Source organism: Vipera berus, assembly GCF_964194415.1.
Source record: "Vipera berus genome assembly, chromosome: 2".
NCBI lineage: Eukaryota > Metazoa > Chordata > Lepidosauria > Squamata > Viperidae > Vipera > Vipera berus.
Window position 1 is genome coordinate 280,903,594 of NC_138203.1, and position 19,585 is coordinate 280,923,178.

General features: G+C 39.3%; 1 protein-coding gene across 1 annotated transcript in view; it reads right to left on the minus strand.

The window, feature by feature from the left end:
• LOC308663023 (vomeronasal type-2 receptor 26-like) overlaps nt 1-11,001 on the minus strand; it is a gene marked incomplete at both ends in the record, with an annotated part of 78,432 nt that extends 67,431 nt beyond the window's left edge. Inside the window, one exon of the mRNA XM_081319166.1 lies at nt 10,840-11,001. Coding sequence (XP_081175292.1) covers nt 10,840-11,001 — 162 coding nt within the window. The remainder of the gene's footprint in view (nt 1-10,839) is intronic.
• Between the last annotated feature and the right edge of the window lie 8,584 nt (nt 11,002-19,585).

Sequence of the window (19,585 nt, forward strand, 5' to 3'; positions counted from 1 at the left end):
AAGTGGTGACGGGTAACTATCACTTGCCTCTGGTTGTGGATCAGTATTGGCTTAAGACTCAGAAGGCTTGTGGAGACAAAGAGAATTAAATTAAAAAGGTATTTTATTATTGCTACTGATGATGATGTTGTTGTTGATGTTGATGATAACATGAACATTTTTTACCTTAGTTCACCTTTTGATAAGTTAAGAATACTACGTTACATTTTTAACATTCAAATCGTCAACAAGACTCCCCAGCTTCTGGAAAATCTCACACTTGGCTACAATATCCATGACAACTGTTTGAACACACTTGTGACTTCAGATTCCTTGCTGGACATGCTCTCTACTGGGGGAGCCAATGTTCCCAACTACAGCTGTGGAAGGAAGGACAACATTTTGGCTCTTGTTGATGCAGCAACCAATGACATCTCCATCCAGATGTCAACATTAGGAGGCACCTATAAAGTCCCTCAGGTTAGTATGTATATTTTTCTATAGGTAATTTGAGTCCAGTGCTATGTAATAGATCCAACCATATTTTCACTTTGGAATTGAAGAACTGCTTTTCACCATGGCCATTCCAGGCGCCATGGTTAGGGATTGGGATCCACAATGTTTAGGAGGCAAGGATCAAATCAGTGATATCCTCTCATGACATCATCATCATTGCTTAGGGTTTTTACACCACCTCAAAAAGTAAAATACTTTTCTGTTTTCACAACCCAGTGTACTCTTGTGGTTACTGTGTGACTCTTACTGCTCTAAGTACCCTTCCTTGTCTGTGCAACTCCTTGGTAGCACAAGGAGACCCCTGCACAACAATTCCTAACATTCACACTTGGGAAGGTGAGGAGAGGCTCTGTGTTCAATCAAAAGGTCTTCTGTACAAAAGGAAGGTATAGCAGAGATAAGAAATTGTCTTTTGTGCATAATCTTAACAAAATAATATATTCAATGGTAAATAAATTCCAGATTCATGAAAAGAAACCAGCTGGATTATTTTAGCTGATAAAACACATATGGCCTATGAACCTGTAGGGGCTCATTGCTCATTATCATTAATCAACCATTTTATTTTCAAAATTATAAGCATATTATCCAACATGTCAACTGTTTTTTACCCTAAAACATTCATGATGAAATTCATCATAAATCACTAAATCTCCTTTGAAGGACTTTCTGCCGGCTGAACTATTAAAAAACAATATCCTTAATAGTGGTGCCCTCTATTGGGTGATTCATTTACAATAAAATATCAATAATTCTTACAATATACAGTTTGTTCAAAGATGTTAATATTATTTTTATATGTTTTAAAAAACAGAGTAAAATACAATTGAATGCCCATTGGTCTGATAGGTATTGTGGCTAAAATATATGCTGCGATCCTCTTAAGTAGATTTGAGAGTGGGTGGATGAACAAAGTATTATTTGCTGGTTTTCAATGCAGGTTTGGCTGACCAAGAGCACTCAGCATGTAGTCCTCAATGGAACTGCATCTACATGGAGAAAGGCATGCAGTGTGGTACCTCAAGTTTCTGTCTTGGGCCCAGTGCCCAATCATTTTATTATATCTATGAAAACTGACAGACTTCCAAAATTTTTAGAAGAGACAAAATTTCAATTAAAGACTTCTTGAATTGTACAACTGACACATTAGAAGCTGTGGTCTTCCTTTCTCTTGTGTAACAGGAGAAAGCTAAAACATTGTTGTATAATGAATTCAGATATTGAAGCAGAAAAAGATATAGCCATGCTCAGTGGGGATGGCACATTGAAATGGATGAGCCACTATAAACATACTTCCAAATTGGCAATTATTTCAATGCAGAAATACCTAAAGTTAAAGAGGTATTTACTCAAATATGATTTGAGCACTGGACATAATGGTTAATTATGGAAGATTTACCCAAGACCCTTGTAACGAAGAGACATGTATTTGCCAAGCCCCAGAGACATACAAAATACATCTATTATTTAAGTGTCAATTGTATAAGAAAGAGATTGATTATCCTGGATGGCCGATTAGACAAACTATCTATTTGGATCCTTATATTAAAATGACATATTTCTCATTTACTGTAGCCAATATTAAAGAAGTATATTCAATATGGCTCTTTATTTGAACAAACATTTCCTTTGGCATATGGACATGTGGCTCTGATTACCATAAGTTGTAGGGATAATACAGAAATTTGATTTGCATTCTTTATTCTTATTCTTTCTAAGTTATTTTGTTTTATATTATTCTTATATACACTTTTGTTAATGTTATGCTTTTTATTCTTTATTTTCATATGGATTAATGACTAATCAGCAATGATCTATAAGAATGTATATCAAGGAATTGCATAGCAGCTGTCCAGATGAAGTCAGAGACACTAACATAAACTTGTAGTTTTATATAAATATATTTAACATTCCAATTTACATCATCCAGAAAGAAAAATACAAGATAATCAGGAACACAGGAATATAATGAGGCAAGTTAAAACAGTATACAGAACACAGAGAAGAAGAAAAACGGAGGGGGGGAAAGGGAAACTCCCCCTTTTTGGCAAACAGTCATAGTGTAGATTGCCTCATCCATGTCAGCACTCTCTAACTAATCAACTCAGAGGCTCCAACTGGTACAGAATGCAGCCGCGCGAGTTGTGTTGGGAGTTTCCCGACACTCCCATGTCACACCTCTGCTCTGCGAGCTGCATTGGCTTCCAGTTGTCTTCCGGGTGAGATTCAAGGTGTTAGTAATGACCTACAAAGCCCCACATGGCATGGGTCCGGAATACCTTGGGGAGCACCTGCGGCCGGCGTCAACTTCCCTCCGCCCAGTACGCTCCCACAGAGAGGGCCTCCTCAGGGTGCCACCGGTCAAAGAATGCTGACTGTTGGCCCCCAGGGGGAGGGCGTTCTCTGTGGGCGCGCCGGATTTATGGAACCATCTTCCGGTCGAGCTCCGGATGGCACCTGATATCCGCTCCTTCTGGCGCGATCTTAAAACCTACCTCTTTGAACAAGCTGGCCTGGCCTGATGGGATGGGGTCAGGTTTTATAAATGATCTTAACCTTTTAATCTGTATTAATTTATTACGGGCATTGCTGTTTAATTACTTTTTAATTTTTATACCTTGTTTTTTATTATGTATTGCCCTGTTCACCGCCCTGAGTCCTTCGGGAGAAGGGCGGTATACAAATTAAATTAATAAATAATAAATAAATAAACTACAGCTGTGTGTTCTGGCTTATTGAATTTACTGTTCCAGCTATTAAATTCAGTATCCTAACCATATGTCTATGAGAAACAAATTATATCTCTTTAAAGCTAATATTTTGGAATTGATTTGACCCAAAATATAACACTGTATTTGTCACTTGTTTTTCAGATTGATTTTGAATTATTTTCAGAGGTGCAGCATGATAAAAGTCAATTGCCTTTTTATCACCAGCTTTTTCCTAACAAAAAGATCCTCTACCCAGGAATTGTCCAAGTGCTACTCCATTTCAGATGGACCCTGGTTGGTCTCTTTGCTTCAGACACAGAAAATGGAGAGAATTTCATGAGGACTTTTGCTCCTTTGCTTGTCAAGAATGGAATCTGTGTTGTTATATCACAACAATTCTCAACAACTCGACTTACAGCACCCCACAGCGATCTCCTCTCTAAGTGGAGACAAGTCAATGTCTTTCTTCACTACATAGAATATGGTGCCATTCTGGACAGGATTATTCCTTTCCATTTAACACTTACACATTTGCCAGGACCTATTGAAAGGAAAGTGTGGATCACAACACTCGTTGGATTATTTCCATTGGAATACAACAGACATCTCAAATATGTGAATAGCATCTGGACTATTGATTTTGAGAGAAAAAAGTGGCCAATAAAGGATACCTTTAAATCTTATTACTTTCTGGATCCACCCTTTGGAGATAAGTCATTTCATTGTTCTTTTTCAAAGCACATCTTTTCTGCCAAAGGCCAGAAAAAATGCACCGAGAAATCACCACTGGTGACCCAAAAGAAAAAGAACATGATCCAGGATGTTAATTTCCACCATTTTTACAGTGCAATTAAGACTCTGGCCCATGCCTTGAATGCTGCGTATTCCTCCAGATCCAGGAGGAGACTGAAGGATGGCAAAGTGAGTTTGGGGGCTCCAAGGCTGCAACCGTGGCAGGTATGGAGTCCTGACAAGGATCCATCAAACTTAGTTCCTTTGGAAAAGGAATCCAAAGAAGAAAGAGAGGAACCGTATCAACCTACTTGTGTTGGGAGGACTGCAACAAGTTTAGCCCATCTAATCACTAAAGCAATAATGTGCACAAGAATGGGAACTATGACAGATATAGTTTGATATTAATTATTGCCATTTTTAAATGACACATGCATTTTTAAAATAAATTTATCTGTGTGATTTGTGTTTGTGATTAGCATCATAGAATTTTACCTTCATAAATCTGAAGGAGCCCCTTAGACCACCTAACTCAACTTCTCATTCTCTGCAGGAATCCTAGTTAAAACTTCTCTGACTGATGGCTGCTTGGTCTTTGCATTGAGATCATTAGTGAAGGAGAAACTGAACTTCTCTGTGTCTCTGGCTCAGCACAAAAATGCCTCCTCTTCTAAGATGATTTTTCCTTTTATTCAGTCAGAATCTTCTCTATTGTAACTGAATTGATTTTTCCATGTCTTACTGTCTGGAATAACATTGAACAGATCTTAAGCATTTCTGTAACATCTTTCATTTACTGTATTCTCCATCCAAGAGCTTTTATTAGTTTGAAAAGATGTTCCCAGACTCCTGATTTTCGCATTCCAGTAGACCAACATGGATCTTCTCCCTGTTGTCCTACCTTGAGGCTAAGAGCAGCTTCTTTCATCTCTTCCTTGCCTTCATGACTGTCCCCTAAAGCTGATCCAGTTTTTCTGCAATTTTTTCCCCCAAATGTGGTGCCTGCAAGGGGGCAGTTGGGGGTCTTCCCTCCCCTCCCCCAAGAAACCGCCATTCATTACCTGAGATTCTTATGGATACATGTGTTTTCTTTCCATTAACATCAAACTGCCGATTGATATTTGGTTTTCAATCAACTAATATTTTGAGATCATTTTCACAAATACTACCATCAAGTTTAATATCCTTCATAATTCTTGCTCTACATTTCATTTTTCTTCTTTCTTTCTTCTTCCACATGTACTTTGCTTTCTCTTAGATTCCATTCAGTTATTTTTCAGCCCATTTTGATGAATCATCAAGATTTTGAATTTTGAATTCTATATCTGGTTCTATCTTATACATTTAGCACCCAATTTGATATCAGCTGCCAACAAGTAGCCTTTAAATTCTATTTCATCCAAGGGAAACCCCCTGCTCAGTTAGGAAGCCCCATACCATTTCAGGGAAATCATTGTCCAATTTCTTTTAAAAAAACGTTCAGTATTGGAGCATTCACAACTTCTGGAGGCAAGTTGTTCCACTGATTAATTGTTCTAACTGTCAGGAAATTTCTCCTTATTTCTTGGTTGCTTCTCTTCTTGATTAGTTTCAATCTGTTGCTTCTTGTCCTGCCTTCAGGTGCTTTGGAGAATAGGTTGACTACTTCTTCTTTGTGACACCCCCTTAGATATTGGAACACTGCTATCGTGTCACCCTTAGTTCTTCTTTTCATTAAATTAGACAAATCCAGTTCCAGCAACTATTCTTCACATGTTTTAGCTTCCAATCCCCAAATCATCTTTGTTGCTCTTCTCTGCACTCTTTCTAGAGTTTCAACATCTTTTTAACTTTGTGGGAATCAATACTGGCTTCAGTATTCCAAGTGTGGTCTTACCAAGGTATTATAAAGTGGTATTAACACTTCACATGATCTTGGTTCTATAATATATAATAATGTGAGCAAAGTACACATGAAATTTAAATGTCTACATAGTAGCTGATATTTACAGCTTTGTTCTTATATGAGACACCATAGTGAGTCAAGTCCTAGTTGCTAAAATAAGGTATTTTCTACTGGATTTATTTATGCACTTTTCTCTATTAGGAAATCATAATATTTTCTGTAAGCTTTCTCTTTTTGAAAAAGATTACAATTTTAAACTCAATTTCATCCACTTAATTATTATACTATCCAGGCGTCATTTAGCTAGATTCTAATCATTACTTCAGGAATTAGTTGATTGATGCTTTGTTGAAATCAAGTACCGGTAATCAGAAAAAAAGAGGGGAGAAGCCCACAACTACATAAAGATAGAAACTCAAGTTGTAAAGAGTTGGTGGGAGATTGGTACCTTCAGACATGCACAATTGCCTTGCATTATGAAATGAACAACATATAAATTTGATGATAGATAGATAGATAGATAGATAGATAGATAGATAGATAGATAGATAGATAGATAGATAGACAGACAGACAGACAGATACAGTAGATATAGATAGATAGATAGATAGATAGATGAAGGTAGATATTTTCTTCCTGTAGCCTAAAAATAAAGTAGAATTAGCTCATCTGGATGTGTTTCCAGTCTGGTCTACATAGGAGGAGATTAGTCTGGCATCTTTCTTCTTGACAAATTCATGCTTCCTGGTAATCTACATGTTATTTGGAAGGAGATGATGAATATGCTTTCTTTGTGCAAGTTATTTCTGACCTGCTTTTGAATGTTTCATATGATTAAAAATGTTGTCAGTTATATTTTTTTTCAAAAATTATATTGTCAATACATGATTGACAAATTTTGCTGAATCTTTTTTTTATTTTTAAAGACAGCAGTAAAACTTGTTCTTCTAAAAATATTTACAAGTTAGACCACTGTGGAAGAAAGATTCAAATGAGAACAGACAAAAAGGAATAAGTTACCATGTTTATTGCTTCTGAAATTCCTTGATGTTCCCATTCTAGTTCCATCCCTTTCTGGAGAAGAATGAATTCTGCAATCTTTCCAACTATGAATTGTATTTGGACCAAAATGGAGATTTAAAAGCTGATCTGCGTATCATTAGCTGGGTATTTCTTTCCAAAAAGAATCTCAAGAAAGACAAACTGTTGACTTTTGAAAGACAGAGACTTATTATCAACCAAGGTCATCTGTCATGGCTAAAGTTGCACAACAGGGTAGGAGAAATATTGAGGATTTTTTTTTCTATCCACCATGGCTCAGAGTTGAAATGGGGAAGCTACATGAAAACGGTAAGAGAGGCCCTCAAGTGTGAGGGATTATGGTTCGCTTATTCCTTGTCCTCAAACAAGAAGGGAAATTTGTTGACCAGTGCCTGAGTTCAGGCTTGCACTGAATTTTGATGACATTGAATAAAGACTAGATGGCGATTCTTTTGGTTCCTGTAGGAAATAACCTTTGGAATCAGATTCACCTTGTCCTGGTTGGGCTACTGTCCCATAGAAGGGCAGGGCAAGAAGTTTTTAAGAAACCCAGACCTGGGCAGAGTTATCTATTCCAATTTTCACCCCACTGGGATAGTGCAGTAGGCCTTCTGCTCCTATGAAGGAGGTTGACATGGAGCCAAAACGACTGGATTGCTGAGAGATAGTGCCCTGACCCAGAAAATTGAAGTATTGAAATATGATTTCGACTCAGAGAAAAGCCTTTCCTGATATCTGAAAAAATGAGGGACAATTTAAAAGGAAATATTTCTTAGATTTAGCTTTGGTTTATAAGTGGGCACGTCATCTAAAAACCCTTTGAACACAATTGTTCATCTTGATTGTTACCTACATTAAGTCATTCTGGGAAGAAAATGAGGCTCCAAACTTAACTAATAACAAATATGGGTTTGTTCTTCCAAGCCAGTTGCTGTTACCTAATTGTAGTTCTTCAACAGAAAGGACCTTGTGTTCGATATCTAGCTGGGCCTTAGAAATTCCCACACACAGCTCATATGCAGCAAAAGATTCTTGACTTACACTTTCTGAGGGACATGCTCTCATGACCTCACCTGTACCTCATATCACTATAGTTTTAGAAACTGAGCAGTCACTTTTATTTCAAGAGTATGTCAGCATGTTGGGATGGCTAGCACTAACATATTTTCTTTGGAATTCATTATTTTTCTATTTAGTCTCTGCCTCAATCTAAATGTGTGGAAAAATGTCGTCCTGGATTTGTCAAGCAAAAGCAAGAAGGAGAGCCATTTTGCTGCTATGACTGTTTTCCTTGTCCGGAAGGGACTATCTCCACTCAGGAAGGTGGGTGACACCAAATAAAAGACAGGCCTTGAGGAAGTGGATTCATCCAGAGCAATTTTCATTAAGGTGAAAGTTATAGGACAGAATGAATCTACACTGATTTTTTTTTCAAACTACATGATTTCTTATCGAAAAGAAAAAATAGTAAAAACCTTGATAGGGATTGAACAGTAAAACATACTGGACAAGTTTTACTACTGCCAGAGAAAATACTGCTTTTTAGTTCACATCCGTGCTTCCACATTTATCTTTTTAGGAATGTCTGATCTCTTTGAAACTTAGATAAGTGTCTTAGGTCCATTTCCTGGAAGGAGTATTGCAATACTCTCTACATGGGTCTCCCCTTGTAGATCACTGGAAGGTATCACTGGTCCACAATGAGGTGGTATGAACAGTTACGGATGCACCTCATTACACCAATATTACCACTGGTCCCAGTGGTCATTCCAGATTAGGACTACCTTTCTCTTACAGCCAACTACATTTCAGAAGACAGGCAGAACTGTGATGACACAATGGTTAGAATGCAGTATTGTAGGCTAATTCTGCTGACTGCCAACAGTTTGATTCTCACTGGCTCAGGATTAACTCAGTTCTTCATCCTTCTAAGGTCAGTAAAGTGAGGACGCAGATTGTTGGGGGCAATATGCTGACTTTGTAAACCACTTAGAGAGGGCTGTAAAGCATTGTAAAGCAGCACAGTATATAAGTCTAAGTAATTTTGCTATTTCTATCCTCTGATTCCTGTTTGGTTCTGAGTAAGTACCATCTGGAAGGACTCCAAAAGTGTGCCTAGTAAGATGAACTGATTCATTATTTACTGCTAATAACCTGGATTACCATGAAAACTCTACAGAATACACAGGAGATTGTATTGGTCCTAGGTTTTCCCCAATTTCATAGAACTTAGCTCTGTATGGTTTAGAAAATGATGTTTTTCCTATCTTCTTTTTGAGGAGAGGTTAAGAAATAAATTTTACAAAACACTGCTAGTATCAGCTGTTATCCCAAAAAATGTTACTTAAAATGTAAAGGACAAAATGTTAAATAAATATTGGTTTTTGTTTTCTCAGATTCAGAAAAATGCACCAAGTGCCCAGATATTCAATATCCAAATGAGGAACGAGTCCAATGTGTCCCCAAACTTATAAGCTTCCTGTCTTATGAAGAATATCTGGGCATCATCCTTGTCTCTTTTGCTCTACTTTTCTTTCTAACCACAGTCCTTGTCTTAGTCATATTCATTAAATATCTAGAAACTCCAATTGTCAAAGCCAACAACCGGGACCTTTCTTACATCCTCCTGGTCTCCCTCCTGTTTTGCTTCTTGTCTCCTTTTCTCTTCATTGGTCAACCAAGGAAAGCCACCTGTTTTCTCCGACAAACTGTTTTCAGCATCATTTTTTCAGTTGCAATTTCTTCTCTCTTGGCCAAAACAATCACAGTGGTACTTGCTTTTTTTGCTACAAATCCAGGCAACCAGTTGAAGAGATGGTTGGGGAAGAGCTTGGCCAATTCCATCATCCTTTCTTGTTCTGCTATTCAAATTATCATCTGCTTCATCTGGCTGGGTGTTTTTCCCTCATTCCTTGACTCTGACCTCTACTCTCAGCCAGGAGTAATCATCCTGCAATGCAATGAAGGCTCTGTTGTCATGTTCTACATTACCCTCAGTTACTTGGGCTTTCTGGCTTTCATTTGTTTCACAGTGGCTTTCCTGGCCAGGAATCTGCCTAGTGCCTTCAACGAAGCAAAGCTGATCACTTTCAGCATGCTGGTCTTCTGCAGTGTCTGGGTGAGTTTTGTGCCCACCTACCTGAGCACCAAAGGGAAATACATGGTGACTGTGCAGGTCTTCTCCATTTTGTCCTCCAGTGCTGGTCTGCTCAGCTGCATCTTCATCCCCAAATGCTACACAATAATTCTGCGGCCAGACCTGAATACAAAAGAGCATCTTACAAACAGGAAAAAATGTAGAAATGTGAAGAGAGATAATTAAATTCTCAAAATTTTCAAGTAGGATAAACCTAGGAAATGGTCCAAACAGTTCTCCATGCAGGAATGAGCCAATTATTTTACTTGAAAAAATAAAATCCACACCATGAGGTTAATGAAATGTTTTTGGGACAAGATCTTTTCAATCTCCTCGTGCTCCTGCTCCTGCTCCTCCTGCTCCTCCTGCTCCTCCTGCTCCTGCTCCTGCTCCTGCTCCTGCTCCTGCTCCTGCTCCTCCTCCTCCTCCTCCTCCTCCTCCTCCTCCTCCTCCTCCTCCTCCTCCTCCTCTGTGGTCATCTTGTCTGGCCATCCAAGGAGAACTGATGTTTCGTGTAATAAAATGGAAATGCTTTAACTGCAGATTATAGAATAGTAGAATAGAAGAGTAAAGGACCTGAATGACACCAGATTTTGTTCTTTCAAAGTACACCTGACCTGAAAAGGCATGAAAGGATGATATTAGTAGTGTGCAATAGAGTGTTCAGCTTTGAGAGCAAAAGAGAAATAAAATTATTATAAAGTTAGTAGTTGCTATGGAGTAGCAAGTGATTTCTCCAATTGCAGATGGAAAGGTGGGCACTGGGAATGCTAATCTGTTCATTCTGCTCAGTTGTGGCACCTCTTCTTACTGACCCCTACAGAAAGTGATGGAAATACATGTGGAATGAGGTAGGTGGCTAACATGGTGGCATTCTCAGAGGAAGTGTCAATCTCAGTCCCTTCAAGGACAATGAAAAGGTCTTTCTGCTTTCTACAGCTAGAGCTGGGAATATTGGCCTCCCCAACTGAGAGCAGGTCCAGCACAGCATCCTGAGCCATTTTGGGATATAAATAATTGTTGCGGAGATTGTAATCCAGCTGGATATAGGGAAAGAGCTGAAAATGCTGATTGAGCTCTTGGATGGCAAAAAGAAGTAGAGGCCTTTGCAGCAGTGGGTGGATCCTCCCCTAATAAACAGCAGTATAAAATAATTAGAATAGAGAGAACCCAAAAGAAAGAGAGAAGCAACAGAAAAAGCTAAAAGCACAGAAAGGAGAGTAGAAATGAATTTAAAAAACAGAAAGCTATAAAGCTATAGAATATGTTAATCTCGCTCTATACTGTCAAGTTTCCGATGCATGGGCTTTTCAAGTGACTCTGAGGCATTGTTTACCTTAAAAGTCTTTTATTAGCCTAATACGCCGGCAAATGCTTGCTCAAAGGAAGCTGGAATCTGAAATCTCCACCCCTTGCACAATATATTAAAACACAATTCTCCACCTTTCTAATTTTGTCATTAATCATATTCTCCAATTAATTCAAAGAATCAGTTTCCCTTCCGTTAGAAGACCTGCCAAGGCCTTATCTTCTTTAGTTAGAGATGGCCTTGAAAGTGCATTCCTACTCATCCCTCCTCCCAACCTTAAATTAATCTTTTAAAGTAATACACAAGTTTAACATATGAAATGGCTACTTCTTCATCTCTTGTCAAGCAATAACATTCAATGTTAGCAGCATTGGCAGTTACATTTTAACTATCTCTACTTTATTCTGTCCAATTACTAAAACAATAAAACACAAGCTTATTTTTCTGGACTTTTTATGCAAAAATTCCATAAGCATGTTTCAGTCATCAATAAATGTAGATATCACCCTTTTTCTAATAAAAGAAGTCAGTTTGTCCATCTCAGCAAATTTTGCCAATTTCATCAACCATTCCTTAATGGTGATTAGTGCTAAATTTTTCCAACTTTGTGCATATTGTAATCTTGCCGCAGTAGTCATATATTGAAATAATGTTTCATGGCAGTTTTCTAACTGATCAACATCAATCCTCAAAAGAAATGTGCTGGCTTCAATTGAATATTTTCTTTAAAATCCTCTGTCTCCATGTATGAGCTTGAAAACAATTTTTAAAGCTTTTTTTACATGTTCATAAATTATATTATGTCTCTTCATATTGTTCTTCTTTCCAACTCTAGAAAGTTTTCCAATAAAACCCCATGATGGACTCTCTGGAAATGTGTTTTAGTTCAGTTGGCATGAGAACCAAAACTAGGAGCAGCCCAAACAGTCTTTTCTTGTGTACCCAACAACTCATCCCCTCCAAGATACAGACACACCCAGAGATTCAATTGCTGAATTGAAATTCAAAAGTTAGCATATGTTTGTGTATGTATATGGGAGAGGAGAAGTAAGGAAGAAGATTGCTATGGTTGACAATATTGACAAACTTGCCTTGAAACCTCATCTTTCCCCTTATTTCTTCAGAAAATCAAAATTATTTTTTTATTCCTTGGATGTTAAATCTTCACTCATTTTCTTTATTAGATATATATCCCAAATTACTTCAGAAGGTCAAACTAGTGGGCATAGTCTCCATTCTTTACTCTCCTCCATCTTATCACTGTTTGGGATAAATGGTTGAGTAAATGTCATGAAATTGCCCATGAATCTTCCATAGTGGACTTGAACTGGGTCTCCTGCTTCTCATCCAGTATCTGGACTTCAGCATCACAGTTGATCTGAACTCTCCCTTAAAAACTGTGGTTTCCTTTCCAGGATTCCACAAATTCTTCACCATCAGCCCCAATCTAAATTTTCTCTCCATCTTTTGTATAGATGGATGAAAGAAGTTTCTCTTAACGTACTCAAAATTGTCAAATTTTTAAAATTTCTTCTGTTCCCCACCCCAAATTCTCTTCTTTCATCTCATCCTAATTACCGGGCAAATATCTCCAACACACAATCTGTAGGGAAGACTTTGTTTAAAAAGTAGAGGCACAGAAACATTTGGGGGAAAAGACCTTGTCATTGTGGAATACTTGATTTTAGGTATTATCAAATTTGTCTTGGAGTTCAAAATAGAAAATACTAACAAATTCCATGACATTAGCAAGAGACTACTGCAGTTTAGACTACTGCAACGCTCTCTACATGGGGCTGCCCTTGAGGACCACTCGGAGGCTTCAACTGGTGCAGAATGCGGCTGCGCGAGTTGTGATGGGGGTTTCCCGATACTCCCATGTAACACCTCTACTCTGCGAGCTGCATTGGCTTCCGGTTGCCCTTCGGGTGAGATTCAAGGTGCTGGTGATGACCTATAAAGCCCTAAATGGCTTGGGTCCGGGATATCTGAGGGAACACCTGCTGCCGGCATCAAGTTCCCTTCGTCCTGTGCGCTCCCACAGGGAGGGCCTTCTCAGGATACTTCCGGTTAAGGAATGCCGGCGGGTTATTCCCAGGGGAAGAACGTTCTCTGTGGGTGCGCCAGCCCTATGGAACCAATTCCCCATGGAACTTAGGACTGCCCCCGACCTTCGCTCATTTCGCCGGGACCTGAAAACTTGGCTCTTTGAGCTGTCTGGCCGAGGCTGAGGGATTTTAATTTTATTGGGTTTTAGTTTAAATTTTGGGGATTTGATTTAATTAATTTTTAATCTGATTTTAATTTTTGTATGTTTGTTTTTAACCCTCCCTGTACACTGCCCTGAGTCCTGTGGGAATAGGGCGGTATATAAATTTAATAAAATAAAAATAAAATAAATGCTTATAAGGAAAAGAAAATTCATGTTATAAAGGAGAAGCCAGCATTAATAAACTGAAAGACTTTATGGAATCTTTATGAATTCAGTGTGGAGGTTTCAATTATCTTCTGTGCAATGATTATTCCCATTATGAAGGAATCAATTTCCACAGAGTAAACAACGACACTGATTTGTGTCCACTGGTGGAATAGAAAATATTGAGATTTTGTTGCCTATTCCTGTATTTGGTGGTGCCTTTTCCTTTCTGTAAGGGACGCGGTGGCTCAGTGGGTTAGGACGCTGAGCTTGTCGATCAGAAGGTCGGCAGTTTGGCGGGTCGAATCCCGAGTGCCGCGTAACAGAGTGAGAGCCTGTTACTCGTCCCAGCTTCTGCCAACCTAGCAGTTCGAAAGCACATAAAAATGCAAGTAGAAAAATAGGGACCACTACGGTGGGAAGGTAACAGTGCTCCATGCGCCTTTGGCGTCTAGTCATGCCAGCCACATGACCACGGAGACGTCCTCGGACAAACGCTGGCTCTTCGGCTTTGAAACGGAGATGAGCACCAGCCCCTAGAGTTGGAAACAACTAGCACGCATGTGCGGGGGAACCTTTACCTTTACCTTTACCTTTTCCTTTCTGTACTTGGTGGTGCCTTTTCAATGTCTTTCATGAGGACTCTTTTTGACTCTTTTAGACAGATGAAGGTTCAGCAAGAGAAGCTGCTAAATGTTGCAGAACCTGCTTCAACTGCACCCCTCCCCCAAAATGAGTTTCAGACAACTCAGGTTCTTCTTGTCACATTTCAGTCAGGCCTTCTGTGGTCAGACCTGTATCTGATAAATTCCCCTTTCTGAATCATTGATATCGGAGGGCATATCGGGGATGGACAAAGAGATTTCTGAGTCAGCTTGAATTGAAACCTGACCTGACTGGCTACAAGGGAAATTTATTTATTTATTTATTTATTTATTTATTTATTTATTTATTTATTTATCCATTCATCCATTCATCCATTCATTTATTTCCGTATTATTCTATATAGAAGTAACTGGTTTCTCAATATAAGAAACTGGAAGAAGTTTTCTCTCACTGAGAAAGGTGAATACAGAGAATGAACTGGGTGAAGAGCTTAACTGAGTGAGAAAAAAAACTGGCCTAGAGTTTGAAAAAATGGAGATTTCAGGCAACATATTCTTCATCAGTTAAATTCACGGCCTTGAAACTAGTGAAGCCTGTCTGAATTATTTGGTCACCTTATCCCAAATCCTAAGGCATTCTGAATAGATCATGGCAGTGAGGGAAACTGTTAATGGAAAATCAACCCAGAGAGATATCTTGAATAAACCACCTCAGTACTCAGCTTTATTCCAAATAGAGCTCCAGCTGTGAATAAAGTGACAGATGGAGGGATCTTTTCATTTCTCCCTTCTGCTTACAGTTGTTTCTTGAAAGAAGGGGGAGGGGAAGGACAGGGAATGGATACAAAGAGACATCTGGCATAAAACAACTGAATCCTCAGACAAGCTTTATTCCAACTAGAGCTCCAGCTATGAATAGAGTGGCAGATGGAGCAATCAGCCAATTGAAAAGTTTGCCTTCAGACATTGTGGATGCTCACTGGAGGCTTTCAAAGAAGAAGAAGAAGATAAGATAGAAAAATGTGGGTTAGATAGCATCACCACCAGATGGATTTGTAGCTGGCTGACAGGCCGTACTCAGCATGTGGTCCTCAATGGAACTGCATCTACATGGAAATAAGTGTGTAGTGGGGTGCCCCAGGGCTCTGTTCTGGGCCCAGTGCTCTTCAATATCTTCATCAACAATTTGGATGAGGGGATAGATGGGGAACTCATCAAATTTGCAGATGACACCAAGCTGGCAGGAATAGCCAATACTCCAGAAGATAGGCTGAAGATACAGGAGGATCTGGACAGACTCAAACACTGGGCACTATCTAACAAAATGAAATTCAATTGTGAAAAAAAGTAAGGTTCTGCATTTAGGCAGGAAAAATCAAATGCACAGGTATAGTATAGGTGGTACCTTGCTCGATAGTAGTAACTGTGAGAGGGATCTCGGAGTCCTAGTGGACAATCACTTAAATATGAGCCAGCAGTGTGCTGCAGCTGCCAAAAAAGCCAACACAGTGCTAGGCTGCATTAACAGAGGGATAGAATCAAGATCACGTGAAGTACTAAGCACTTTACAATGCCTTGGTAAGGCCACACCTGGAATACTGCATCCAGTTTTGGTCACCACGATGTAAAAAAGATGTCGAGACTCTAGAAAGAGTACAGAGAAGAGCAACAAAGATGATTGGGGGACTGGAGACTAAAACATATAGGGAACAGTTGCTGGAATTGGGTACGTGTAGTTTAACAAAGAGAAGGGTGAGGGGTGACATGATAGCAGTGTTCCAATATCTCAGGGGCTACCACAAAGAAGAGGGAGCCAAGTTATTCTCCAAAGCACCTGAAAGCAGGACAAGAAGAAGAAGAAGAAGAAGAAGAAGAAGAAGAAGAAGAAGAAGAAGAAGAAGAAGAAGAAGAAGAAGAAGAAGAAGAAGAAGAAGAAGAAGAAGAAGACTAGACAACCATTTATTTGAAATGATATAGGGTCTTCTGCTGGAACAAGGGTTTGGACTAGAAGACCTTCAAGATCCCTTCCAATCCTATTATTCTATATTCAATCTTTCCATTTCTACCTTCTACTTTGAGTTGTTTCTTGAAGGAAAGATGGGAAGATCAGGGAATGGACCACCGGCTTTGCTTTCTCTCCTGTCTGGGCTTCAGCTCCCACATTTTCCCTACATTAGGATGATGCCAAGAATCCTAACCTCTAGGCAGCTTCCAGACAAGGTGGGCTCTGCCTGTAGCTCCCTGGTCTGGATAGTAAAGCCTTTGGAATGAACTCCTGTCATTTTGCATCATAGATTCTTTTCCCATTCCATGGCAGACTTCTGAAACTTTCCCATTTGGAGGCCAGCAGATCATGTGGCCTATTTGGGTAAGAGACTCTCAGGCTGCTTTCTTTCTTCATTCCTGGATCAGACAGGTTGTTGGGAGAATGATGAGTCAAAATTGAAGTCATGTAATTCTGAGCTCCCTCAAGGATTATGATGTCCCCCAACAACTGTAGAAATAACTGGGGAGGGTCATCCAGAGTGTTGCCACTGGGGGTCATCTGCGTGCTCTTGACATCCACCTTCATCTACTTTCAAGAGTAAGTCATAGAGATAAAGAGAGCATGTTCACACACTTATATTTCCATATTCACCCTATCTAAGGAAAAAGACTCCTTCCCCCTCTTTGTGGGGAGTCTCATATCTTCTGCAGCTGTCTTATATTAATATAACTATCACATTGTAATTATTAATTCATTTATATTGCTGTTTGATGATTATGTTGAAATTTAATTTCATTAGCTTTACACACTTCATAAGTTTATTTCCTTTGGTTTTAAATAATTTTAATTGTAAAACTGATGAAAAGGAAGCATACAAGTCAAATAATAACTGCAATGAAAAAAACAAATTTCATGATCCAAAAAACCAATGTTAACATTACCTCCCTACTTTTAACATTAAATGTCCCTTAATGTTCAGATCTGGCCTCAGAATCATAATATAGCACTTGGGGAAGAAGATGCAGCTCAGCAGTCCAGAACTGGAGGTCAAGATGGAGAAGACCTGAACAGCCACCATGTGTTTTCCCTAGGTGCTAAGATAGGTGGGCAGGAATGAGACCCAGACACTCCAGAAGATCAGCATGCTGAAGATGATTAGCTTGGCTTCGTTGAAGGCCCCAGGGAGGTTCCTGGCCAGGAAAGCTTCAATGAAGCAAATGGCAGTTAGGAAACACATATAGATGAGGACAACATAAAACATGACAACAGATCCTTCATTGCATTGCAGGATTATCTCTCCAGGCTGGGAATGGAGATCAGAGTCAGGGAATGGGGGAGAAACTCCATGCCAGATGGAGCACATGATAATTTGGACAGAACAAGAAAGAATGATGGAATTAGCCAAGCTCTTCCCCAACCATCTTCTTACTTTATTCCCCAGTTTTGAGGCTAAGAATGCCAGCACCACTGTGATTGTTTTGGCCAACACAGAAGACACAGCTACTGAGAAGACAATGCTGAACACTGTTTGTCGGAGAAGGCAGGTGGCTTCCCTTGGTCAGCCAATGAAAAGAAAAAAGAGGACAAGAAGCAAAACAGAAGAGAGATCAGGAGGATGTAGGAGAGTTTCCTGTTGTTGGCTTTGAAAATGGGAGTTTCTAAGTATTTAAGGAATATGATTAAAATGAAGCCTCTGGTTAGGAACAAGAGTAGGGCAAAGGAGACCAGGATAATTCCCAGATGCTTTTCATGGGACAGGAAGGTTATTCTTTCGGGGATACATTGGACTCGGTTCTCAGTTGGATATCGATCATCTTTTTTATTTTTTATTTTTTTATTTAATTATATTTGTATACCGCCCTTTTCCCGAAGGACTCAGGGCGGTGAACAGGGCACATATAAAAAAATACAAAATACAAAAATTAAAAAAGAATTAAATGGTAGCCCAGCTAAAACAATCAATAACAATATTAAAAATCCCCAATAAAAACCCCAGCACATCCCCCATCAGGCCAGGCCGGCTTGTTCAAATAGATGGGTCTTCAGACCGCGTCGGAAGGAGCGAAGGTCAGGTGCCATCCGGAGCTCGACCAGCAGCTGATTCCATAAAGCCGGAGCGCCCACAGAGAAGGCCCTCCCCCTGGGGGCCACCAGCCGACATTCTGGGCCCTTGATGCACTTTTCAGTATCTGAGAAAATAGAAAGTAATCTTTCTTAAACAGTCTCTCCTTTTGCATTTCAAGAAAGATCTTGTTTGGATGACAGCTGATACCTAGAGTCAGGAAAGCAATAGTAAATAAGAGCCTGCACACACATATATAAAACATTTGTCTGGCTGATTATCTTAAATCAAGCTTAGGGAAGCTTAAAGCCCAGCAAAACAAACAAACAAATACCCAATATGTACCAAGAAGTGACAACAACAAGCACAAAACATAAATCCCAAAAGAGAATTACTTGGTGCCACAACAACCCTTCACTGATGCAAATTTGTCTAACTCCTCAGAATCCCCTTTTCACTCATGCTCTCAGTTCTTCCTTTTACGTCAAGGTGTACATATGAATGTGCCCCCATCCAGACCAGAAACCTGTCTCTTGGTTAGATCTCATCCCAAAAATTGATCATTCTAGAATGGATGGGAAATGAAATTTCACTTCAGGTGCAAGCAATTTTAAAATCAGCTTCAATTTAGGATTAATATACAGGGTTGTCATATAAAAGAAAACTGCAAGCAGGTGGTATTCTTAGCATTAGACAGGGTTCAAATGTTGTGATAGTTTCCTTGGTGTTGGAAGAAAGGTAGGCCCAAATTCATTGACATAAATCGTTACTAAATTCCATAGCTCTAAGTGGCCTTCCTCAGCAGACTCTGGGAACTAGAGACCATGTTGAAGGAGAGCAGGAGTCATTATCCGGGTATTGAACTATCTTCCTTCAACATCACTTTCTGCACATGTCCTGACAAAAAGGATAGCCAACTGCTACAGAACAGTGTCCAAAGGGGTATAACTGTGATTTTTACAGTAATATATTTTTTTTCTCCAGCTGCCCCTCTGCACATAAAGTCCTGGAAGAACTTCTGAATCCCAAGGGGAGAATTTTCTTCTTATTGTAATTATCATGATCATGGACCTCTTTTGCTATTCCTCCAGTGACTAATGGAATGGAAACATCAGACTGAAGCAGCATGGAAGGGATTTTGCATGAGAAAAGAATAAATGCATTGAATGATGCTCTTTCTACCACATGTTTTGGGACAGTCAGTGT